Source organism: Ctenocephalides felis, unplaced genomic scaffold (genome assembly GCF_003426905.1).
Source record: "Ctenocephalides felis isolate EL2017-DRISC unplaced genomic scaffold, ASM342690v1 CF-g0.4_SCAFFOLD_00845, whole genome shotgun sequence".
Lineage (NCBI taxonomy): Eukaryota > Metazoa > Arthropoda > Insecta > Siphonaptera > Pulicidae > Ctenocephalides > Ctenocephalides felis.
The window spans coordinates 36,100,038-36,112,154 of NW_020536999.1; the positions used below are offsets into that span (position 1 = coordinate 36,100,038).

General features: G+C 29.5%; 1 protein-coding gene across 1 annotated transcript in view; it reads left to right on the forward strand.

The window, feature by feature from the left end:
• LOC113373335 (hemicentin-2-like) overlaps window positions 1-11,765 on the forward strand; it is a 283,752-nt gene extending 271,987 nt beyond the window's left edge. Inside the window, exons 3-6 of the mRNA XM_026613647.1 lie at window positions 5,657-5,867; window positions 8,834-8,986; window positions 9,689-9,793; window positions 11,457-11,765. Of these exons, the coding sequence (XP_026469432.1) occupies window positions 5,657-5,867; window positions 8,834-8,986; window positions 9,689-9,793; window positions 11,457-11,635 (648 nt within the window). The 3' untranslated portion in view covers window positions 11,636-11,765. The remainder of the gene's footprint in view (window positions 1-5,656; window positions 5,868-8,833; window positions 8,987-9,688; window positions 9,794-11,456) is intronic.
• Window positions 11,766-12,117: the final 352 nt, after the last annotated feature.

Below are 12,117 nucleotides of genomic sequence, written 5' to 3' on the forward strand. Positions count from 1 at the left end.
ACTCGTACACATAAATTACGTGATTGTAAATATGAAAAAAATTAAACATATTTGTTTGCTTTCGGTGGCATCATTTTTTCCAAACTTATCTAATAATTATGTTTATGAATTAAGGGAACCAATTTTTGGTTTCTTCAAATATTTATTTAAGGACCAATCGTTAATTACGTGAGGCTTAGAAGGGAGAGGGTTTGACAAAAAAAATCACGAAATACCGCGTTAGGGGGGGGGCGCTAAGTAAGATATCACGTGTTGTATTTCGAAAAAAAATCCATTGTTTCTAGGTACTAAAAATGTATGTGTTCTTGGGTGAGGGTGAAGTTTAATTTTAAATATCACCACGTATCACGAAGGGGGAAACGAGACCAACAATCCTTAAAAATCGATCACGTGATTAATAAAAGCATCCCAAAATTAAATTATATTAAACTGTTTGTTTTGGGTATTATTGCTTATGAGAGTGGTGTTATCTATCTTTCGCCTTTGGATATTTTTACCCGGTTGAGTTACAGTAGGGGTTCAAAACTTTACTTCACTAAAAAGCTTACATATAATGTTGCCATATTTCGGCATTTTGATCAGTGCGTTCTAAGATAACGTGCAAAATATATTATAATCTAAACTATGTTAGTACTAATAATGCTATTGAGATAAATTCATATAATGCCATTGCATTAGCCAGATAAATAAAGATACTTTTAAAGATTCACTTACCGGCGCCCAAAGCAGCTCGAATGCAAGAAGTCATAGTCGATATATCAATAAGCATTCGCGGTTTATGTTTATCGGTGGCATAAATGAAAGTATCGGCCAATATCAGATGTCCTTCGTTGTCGCAGTTCTGTACCACGATGGTACGACCATTTAGTGCCTTAACGACATCACCTGGTTTCATGGCCAGGCCGCTGGGCATGTTCTCGCAAAGGGGTATCAGGCCGGTTATGTTTATCGGTATAGATAGGGCAGCCGCTGCACGCATCGCGGCCACCACGACCGCCCCTCCTGGAAAAAAAATATTTTATAATCGTTGTAATACAAAATATTTTAAAAAACGTACCATGCATAAAAATTATTTCAATTGGCTGATTGGCCTCAATTTATTAAGATCAGAAAAATATGCGTAATATGTTTAAATAGTGGACAAAGCTTTTCAAAATGCGCCATTTTCAAAATAGAGAAGATGATCTAAGAAAGTTTTATCCAACCAATTGGCGATGTAGCATTACTATATGGCATATTAAAACATAGTTACACCAGCGACTATTAACAATAGATGAGTTCGTGCGCTTTAATATTCATCACCCGCATGAATATATGGCACCGATTTATACCTATTACGATTTCATAAATTAACTATTACATTGCGGATTTATGGTCATCATCATCGACATTACAGCGTTACAGCATTGCATCCCAATTGGCAATAGTGATTCACTTCATTGTTAAAGTACCATGAAATTTAGTAATCGACATTGTCAATCATTCTCTAAAAGCGTCAAGGGATATAATATGCTAGAAATATTGTTTGAATTTTAAGTTTATCCTGATTGATTTTGACTCTACATTGATTTTATTTAAAAAAAATAATTTTAATACTACAACCCTATCAATGATCTCATTTTAAATCATCTTACCGGCAACACTTGCTCGATACTTGTCCATATTATGGCATTTTTTCAAATGTAATCCGCCTGTGTCAAATGTCAATCCGGTTCCAACCAAAACAACTGGTTTTTCTGAACCGCCACCACAGTATGTCAATTCAAGGAATACTGGAGGTTCACATGAGCCTTTAGCAGCCATCAAGAATGTATCCATATTCTGATCTTCAATCCAATCTTTATCGTGGACTTCTACGTTAACGCCACATGGGCATAATGCGTCAACGGCAGCCTTTTATAATAAAAATAATGAATTTATCTTATTTTATTATCTAAATCTTTCCCATATAAAACCATCAAGTTAAGTCTAATAAGTCTATTAAGTTATGGCCAAACAACTATCTCGCTATCAATTAACGTAAACATAATTCCTAAATTGTCACTATAAAGTTATTTAACCTGTGCAAAAGATGTTGGGTTTAATTGATTAGCTGGCATATCACATAATTTTCTTGCCAAATTTTGGGCCTCTGCTTTGAAAATGCCGCGTGTCCACCCACAAGTATCTTGCGAATCATATAACTCCAAGTTGGGTACTGGACGCCAATTGTTTTTATGCATGTTTTCCTAATCAGAAGATAATACAAATATAATTGCAATATGCATTTGATTTTTAATAAGTCTTTTATTTACTTGGAATCTCCAAACTGCTAAAGTACCACCTTCCGCTGCTTGCTCAGCATGATTGCACATATCTTCAATGTAGATCGTATTTATTCCTGAAATAGGTGATTCAAATGAACATAAGTATCATTGTTGAGAGTTTTTTTAGTTTCTTCTATATTATACCTTCTTTGCGAAGTTTTGTTGCGCCAGCTCCCGCTGCTATCCTAACATTTTCTTTGCCTAAGTCGTAGCTTTCGACTTCACAGTATCTACAAAATATTTTTTTAAAAAATATTGGGTTTCCATGAATGGAATGTTCAACATGGAACAATGTGATGAGAATCATAACAAAATGGGAATATTATGTATATGAAAGGCGCAAAAAAATCCACGTCAATGTTCGATGCAACTTCGATCAGTATGTGCTTTACTTTCTAGCAGAATAAAAAAATATTTTTTCTACTTACCCTATTCCTTCTTCGCCTAGTCCGACTAAACAAACAGACCAGAACTCTTTATCGATATTGTTCATAACTGTTGATTTTCCGAGTTTTAATCCTCCGATATCATCGAGTAATTGTGTCAATTTGCCGCCGATCCGACAATCAAACTTTTCGGCGGCTTGTGTGAGTTTCGGCTTACCGCAGTCATTAGTATAAACTCCTAATACCACACCTATATTTTGAATATTTTGAAAATGTTAGTTTTAATTTGTATCCATATGGGTTATACTACAGATGTGCTACATAAACATTGCTATAATATAAATGCGAAAGTAATGATAACAATTTCAATAGGTAAAATTATATTTTATAGTAAATTGCGGTGGAGGAAGAAATCGAGTTGAATAGAAATAGGTCTTGTTTATTTAATAGTGAGGCATTGGTACAATCTAGCATAGCAAAGTTCTATTCAATTTTTTTATCTATAATATTATTCAGTATTAAAACATAACGAACATATCATACGAAGTATAATCTGTATAATATACGAAACTTTCACGGAGATGTGACCAAAACTAGCATATATATATTTCATAATAATTAGCAAATTTATGGTATCTTTACAATATGTTTTACACTTTAAACGTAAACGTAAACTGTTTTAAACTTGTTACTATAAAATTAACTAAAATATAAAACGTAAAATTATTTTATATGAAGCATAACAAAAGTTGCATAGAACAACTATAAATTAACAAATTTTCATTCATTTTCTTCATATATATCTAAATTAGATTGATTCCAAGATTGATTTTACTATTAATTTGGGTATGTGTTTTTTTAAGTTTGCTTTAAAAACGTTTTATATGTAATTCTATCATTTCATATAATTGTATATAGTTATATATTATGTGATATAACTACAACTGTAAATGTATAATTAATTTTAAATCATAAATGCTGTCAATTTATAATGTGTGATCTATCATCTTACCTTTTCGTCCTGTCTCACAACTACAGTGTCGTATTGCATAAATTTGCGCAACTTTAAAATTTGTGAAAATTGTTCGTACAAATATGCCTGCCATTTTTATACCCCCAAATATATTATTAAAATAAATTAAAATTACATTATACAATTTTGAAACTAAAATTAAAACAAAAATGATTTTGTGTTGATTTCAGTCACAAACAAAATAATAATGAGTGTACTATGTTCATCACTGAATTGTCAATTTTTATTAAACAAACTACGTAGAAAATGAAATTTTATTGAAATCGAATAAAAATTTTATATGCCAATTAAAATGTTTATGATTATAAAATCGCATTACGGAAAAATATTAGCATGTGAGATTTTGAATGAATGGCGTTTTGTGTTACATAAATTAAATTCATTAGTTTTGTTTTTTTGTTATTTGTTGGTATTACTACGTTAATAACGTTATTATTGTTAATCCGCAAAAATCAACTAATATCAGACAATAACGTTTAACAGCACAATTTTCAATAATATTCGAGCATATGTAAATTTAGAGAATAATTAACATGAATTATATGTCAATATTCTATATGACTGGTCAAACTATAGTTTAAATTAGCACTAAAACTTTTACTATCACATTAATCGATAATTGTTTAATCAATAATTAATCAACAGGTCGCTAATATTGTGTACAACATGAGGTAACAGTTAATACACAGTAAACAAACAAATTGAACAAAATAATAAACTAAGAAATACATAATAAAATTGTGTAGTAAACTCTATTATTTAATTTTTATTTTATTACTTTATTTTATTTGTTTGATTATTTATTAAACAATGTTTTTAAAATTTGTGCATTGTGTTTTTTCCTGGTTTGTTATGTACTGATATTTTTATTTGTTATACATCTAGTACAATTTCTTTAAACTTTGTAAAATGTTATTTAGAATTTGTTTAAAATTCTGAATGATGATACACATACAGCGTCGAAACGTACATAATAATTAGTTTATTATTTATGACTTCATATTTTGACTATTTTGTTGCAAATAAACATTTCAAGAATATGTTTCAATATCAAAGAATCTAAAGTTTATATATATATATATATATAACATTATTTTTTTGGGCAATACGTCGAATAAAAATATAAATATTTTTTTTTTAACGGACTAGTTTCGACACTATGTCTGTGTCATCTTCAGCAAGTTCTGTGAATTATAATCTTTCGGAAATTGGAAAATTCTAACAAGTATTTATTTATTTATATTTATATTTTAAATTTTTGGGCTCGCCCGTATTAGGTAAGCGGTTAAGAGCGAACGGGACTTGTTTCAGAGGTCCCGGATTCGATACCCGCTTCGAGCAGCCTGTTGTCAGGCAGCAGTGACAACAATTTTCACTTAGATATAGATAGCAATATGTTTCCAAGTGAAAATAGGCCTTGCCCGGCATTGCTGCACCAATAAAATGTTAGCCCTATTAGATTAATTCTAATAACAAAATTATCAAATATAGATGGATTAACCATTGGGTTATCATCTAAAAAATACGAAGTGAGGAGAAGTTCCAGCCCAACAGCTCATAGGACGTAAGGTTCTGATTGCTGTTAAAAAAATATATATGAAAAAAAAATGTATTAGTGTTACATTTATTGTATTTTCTCTAATATTTCATATAAATATTCACAGAACTTGCTGAAGATGACACAAACATAGTGTCGAAACTAATCCAATATTATTTTTTTATTTATATTTTTATTCGACGTATTAGCCAAAAAAAATAATGTCACATACATATCAACGTCGAAACAGATAGAATCAATATATATACATATATATATATATATATATATATACGTGTGTGTATGTATATTTGTGTGTGTTTATATATAATTTAGCCAAGTAGTTAATCGGCAGAGACCCCTCACAGTCGACACTAATCTATTATCCTTCAAGGTGTCTTGGATTCGGAAGAGGGATTTGCACATTCTTACCGTTGGCATCTTGACTTACACGAATGACCAGCGTTTCCAATCACTGCACACGGAGGGTTCAGACGACTGGACGCTTCGTATCACTTCACCCCAGCCGAAAGACAGCGGCACCTACGAGTGCCAGGTTTCCACGGAACCCAAAATTAGCCTTGCCTACAGGTTGACCGTGGTCGGTGAGTGAACAGATATTTTTAAGTGGTATAGATTATTTATATTATATACTAGCTGACCCGGCAAACGTTGTTTTGCTAAGTAAGGTATATTCTAAACAATTTCTAGAGAATCAAAAATATCAATATTTTAAGTGTATAAGGATATTATGCCAGATGGCAAACAGGTTTAATGTCTTATTTTAATTTTAAATGTATTTTACAAAATAATTACACTTTTAACTAATGCTAAAAAACTACCAACGGAAGAAAATACCTTTATTATGGATTTTCAAAGATTACAGATTATCTCCAGATAGCAAAGTCATAAGAATCAAGGTTATAGCTGATTATACATCTTTTTCCCTTTATTTTTCAATTCCTTGTTAAACAAAGCTTAACTTTACTTTTTTTGTTTTTGACACATAGCTGGTGGACCTTTTTAACCCCGGACCTTCATATATTACTATCTATTCTTCGATAAATTCTGAAAAATTATAACTGGGGAAATGTTATTCGGCAAAATGTCCCTTTGATCGATAACAAATTTAGGTTTTGAATTTTAATAACATAAATAAAAAATAATATAACCTAGAAAATGTTTTATAAATACTAATGAGTATACAATTTTACAAATGAGATCTTTCAGATCACCGTGTTTAAGAAAAATATGATTTGCAAAAAAAGAGTGCAACAATGCCAAAAAGTGCATTTTTATATTAACATTTCAAAAGAGTTGATATATTGAGTTTCTAGTAACACTTGCGGCTCGTTTACTAACGTTTTTATATATAAATAAAACTACAAACAAAGCTACTTACTACAATTTAACTATAATTAAATAATATTCACGTAAAATATCTTATTGAACGTAATTGAACATCATCTGTCAAAAACGTTTGACATTTCACGGTTAGCAACCTTCCATTGTTTTATTTAGATTACGCTTCTACAAAAATTTTCAAATTAAAAATAAAAAGTTTCTACGCGGATTTGAAATAATTTCTCACCTTTTGGACTTTCTCTGAATTGGCACGAATTTTTCAAGACTAAGACTGGCCAAATCGATTCAGCCGTTTTCGAGTTTTATTCGGACATTTGAAAGAGAGCTCCATTTTTATATATAAGATTACAATTTTATTCAGTTTTTTATTCCAAGCCAAATGTAAAATATCAATTATATTTATTTTCCTTTGTGAAATTTCAGATATTTTATTTATTTTATAAGATAGGGCGGAGCACAAGGTCCAATTTTATTTGAGCAATTATATTGTGACAACCAAACCAATTAGATCACCACAAAAAATACATCAACAACTATCTGACTATGTTCAGTAAAACTCCCAGCTAATACATAATCGTAAAAATGTGTTTTTTGCTGTTTTTCAAAAATTTGTCACCTGGCTTTTCTAACCCCATAGGCAAAGTGAAATGGGACATCCAGGAGTAAAGAGCTCCGATGTTTTATTTTTAATTTTGAAGGAATTGTACGAAATAATAATTATTTTAGTCTACCAGTGCAAAATATAAATACTTTTTTGCAGAGATAAAAATAATAATCTTCAAAAGAATTGAAATAACTATTTTAGTAATCAAATATTTTACCAAGTATTTTTGCACCTACGCATTTATAAAAATATATTTTATCTTTGAAACTTTTCTCAAAAGTGAAGCATATTTATATAGTCGAAGCGTATACCAATATGATATGATGCTGAACACGAAAACTTGAAAGTAAATTTTGGTGAATATAGCGGAGTATAAGTGATTTTTTAAATGGCTAAAAAGTTTAAAAGAGAAATTTAATATAGAAGTAAATAAAAAATGGTTGTATCTGATGAATTATTCAGATTATTCTTATCATAGTTAGTATTTAGGATCACCGTGGTTTACAGCTTGGCGGTGACTATTTAAGTACCGTTTAGTTTTCTGTAAATTGTAATATATTTTGTATGTACAATAAATGAACACAACTGCTACTCGGCAGTGCTCAAATTATATTTGAATTTGCTTGGCTTCGCGAATTTGCCATGTTCAATAGACACAATCACTACCGCATAATGAAATCTATAGTGCTCCTAGTTTTGACGATGAATGCTTCCAAATTTAGATGCCTCAATTGCAATATGTTCGAATTATATACATATATACACATATTTGAATATAACAGCAGTATATACATTTTATCATTACTACTCAAATATTTATCCCAGACTTATTTCTATATTTGACTATAAGATGTTCATATCGTTTATTTATTTTCAAAAAGTTGTAAAATAAACTATTAAAAGAATAGATTTTTTATTTAAATAATTAACTTTGGATTTATAAAACGCTATATGACATAATTTAGTAAACACATAAAAATTTGCTCCATTGAGAATAAATTTGAATATAATAACTTGTTTTATCAAATTTATATAGTGTTAAAGTTTATATTTTATATAGAAAATAATTTATTTCACGCATAGTTTGTCGTATAAAATTCTAGATAATATATCTAGATCTAATATAAATAAATCAGGGTTAATTTATACTTTAAGTGCTTTCACATTTCGTATTTTGAGGTGTTTTTTGATAAAGAATTACAAGTTTGATCGATTTATTTCATTTTTTTATAAATGATTTGTGAAATGGAGAACGTAAAATTTTAATATTATACAAGAACTGGTTAATATTTTCAAAAATCAATCATCAATGCTGCATGTGGTGGTGTTCCTAATATCTTTATTATTGCTAATTATGTTAGTTATTTGTTATTATTATTATCTAAATTGTTATCATTATTATTATTATTATTATTATTATTGGTACTACTATTATTATTATGTTATTACCTTAATAGTTTGGACAAAGCACGCTCAAATTCGAACTTTGATCAACAATTTCTCTTAAAAACAAATTTGCGGCTTGGTTATAAATAAATATATTTATAAACTTACACTTTTATCACATTCACTAAATCGAGGATTTGCTTTTCTGCATTTCAGTATCAAAAGCAAGAATACTAGGCAATTCGGAGCTGTTCATTAAATCCGGAAGTGACATCAATTTAACATGTGTCGCCTTACAAGCACCCATACCTCCTTCATTTATTTACTGGTATCGAGGAGGAAGAGTTGTCAATTACTCACAAAGAGGAGGTGAGTAGTAGCAATTCTCTAAAATTGCCCACGCAATAATGGAAAACTTTTAAGACCAGTCTTTGGTAGCAGAATCTATGTCTAAGGATTAAGATTATATTCATTATATTATTATTATTATTATTATATATATATATATATAAGCGTGTGGATTCCACATTTAATAGTCATAAGCATATCCTGAAAAATTTATCTATTGATAATAATATTGATAGCCCTAACATTATTTTCATCCAACTACGGAAAAATCTATTAACTAACTGGATAGAGAGTACTTTAATTTAATAATCTTTTCTATTATTTAATAATATGTTTATTCTTCAATATCTTGAATTTAAACATTTTCATTCACATTTTTTTCAAACTAAAGTTCTTTTAAATATGAAATGTTAAATTAGTGAAACTAAAGTACTTTTAATTCATAAATATTTTCTACAATTTATAGTTTCGTTCATATTTAATGGCGTGATTTACTACGATAGCATTTATTGACGATATTGCATAAATTTCTTCAAAATAAGATTTGATACAATTGCAAAATATTTCATAGATCTATCGTGAAATGAACATTACATATAGAAAATACTTATTGATAGAATTTTTGGCTATGAACCATTTTTTTGGGATTCTCATGAAACAAGAACCTAATTCTATATTTATTTCAATATTTAGTATTTGTACTTAAATTTTAAATCTGATTAGGTATAAGTGTTCTGACTGAGCGGCACACAAGGACCTCCAAGTTGCTTATTGCCCGAGCTATACCAAGCGATTCTGGAAACTACACTTGCGCGCCTAAAGGAGCTGGTTTGTATTTTAACATTTTATTTAAACGTAATGATCAACAAATCAAAACTGTTCAATTAAAATAATTTTAAAATTATTTGACTGGTTTGTATTTTATCATTTTATTTACGCGTAATGATTAACAATTCAAAACGGTTCAATTAAAATAATTTTAAAATTATTTGACTGTGTAATATAATTATACCTTACCGCAAAACGATAGAAAGTACATATTTCTGTTTTTGTAAAATTAAATAAATATTTTATATTTCTATATTACGAAATTCAAAAATCTATTGAATACTGAAAAATGTCTACAGCTAAGAGTAAGCTGCATTTTGCATTAAGGCAAGTTGGATGAACGCTTTTCAAACAAGCTTATAATATCTGTAACTCATCTGTAACTATAATAATATAAGCCAACTTATTTAACCCTTTGAGGACGGGACAGTTTGAAGTAAACCGTACCGTCGCGCCGAGCTCCTACTCTGTCATTTAAAATCGTCGACATATATTTCTGGCACTCTACTCAAATTCTAGCAATTCGACTCGTTGTAATTATATACACAGATTTTCCACAGGATAAATAAAATGTTCATTTATTAATTAACAATTCAGTTTGGTTTATTAACATTGAGTTTCTCAGCCATCGACATGTATTTTGGTTGGACGCATATATGCGTTCCTCGGCTCTAACAACTGCCCTCGCCGAACGCATATATAAGTTCTTCGGCCAATTTGATGATTTGCGTAAAACATATATATGCGGGGCTCGTTCTTAAAGCGTTAATAATAATAATACATTTCATTCTGCTTGGTGCTCTAAAAACGCGAAATTGTTCACAAAAATAAAATATTATGACATGTCATATATCATTTGTTTGGTTCGGATCCCTAGTCTACTACGATCCCACAGTATAAATAATGGACTTAATTAATAAGAAATTATTATATTAATTTATTAGTGATTCAAAAGCGTAGAACATCATAATGTGAGCAACATAAAAACTTTTATTATACATTATTGAAGATCGCACACGTGCCAAATACACACACAAAGTATTTTTCAAAAGCGCGTCCGAATAATCTATATTTTATTTAGTTACATAATTAAATCAGTAGGACAATAATATTTTGGTAGAATATTTGAAACTATGTACTCTATAGCCATGCAGATTCATTAAAATAGTCGTTTTTTTTAACAACCAATTACGATCTTTGTCCAAAATTATTCAGCATGTTTCCGAAGTAATATGTTTCGAATAGTTTCTGAATTCTTAAAATCGATTCAGAATTTTTAGCTAAAACGCGAACGAAAAATTTTGCACTTTTTACACGCATACAAACTCATATACTTTTTTCATATTTGGACTCATTCGATTCAAAATGGCTTGAAACGTCGATAAAATATAAAATAAGCAAAGCGGATTTTTTTGGCAAAAACAAACTTCTCCTTTGAGAAATTAAAAATGTTGCTCTTTTCGTTTCGTTTAAAGTCGTTTAAAGAAACGACTCAGCCGATTGTTGAGAAAATGATAAACTTTTATCAATTTTGGTGTTAAACAAGTCAAAATGATTTGAATAATCAAGAAAACATAAAATTAGCAAATCGGATTTTCTGTCGAAAACATAAACTTCTTCTTTGGCAATTAATTTCAATGTTATTAAGCATTCATTTTTTTAGATTCAGCAAGCGTCATGGTGCACGTGCTGAACGGTGAACACCCGGCGGCCATGCAGCACGGCAACAACAGCTGCGGCGCCTGCAGCAAGTGCAAAGTCAACATCGTTTTACTGTTCGCTCGGAATGGAGGCTGTTTTATTTTCTTACTTCTGACGCATCGTAGCGTCTTAAACAGATAAAACATCTTTGTTTATTATTAACATAAATAGGATAGTTTTCTATGCGTGTCCACGAACATTTAAGTGCGATCCTACAATTACGACATTTGTAATAAAGTAACATATTTGTAAATTCAGATACGTGTAAATAGTAGCGCATTATATTATTATTGTGACTTGTGAATATATCTTGATTTATATAATCAGAACTGTGAATGATATGTGAAACACATTTTGGAATTGTATACTAGTTATACTATAAATTACTATATAATAGTCATTGTGTTACATATTATTTAGAAAACTAATATATATCACTGTTTAAGAGATATCTATTGAAATTATGAAATTACAGTTACATTTAAATTATATGTTACAAAGTTGCTACTTAATTATAGAACTTCTATATATACCACAAGCATACAAGACAGATGGTGAATGCTCGTTTAAAATTTGACAATATATATATATATATATATATATATATATATATATAAAAGTTT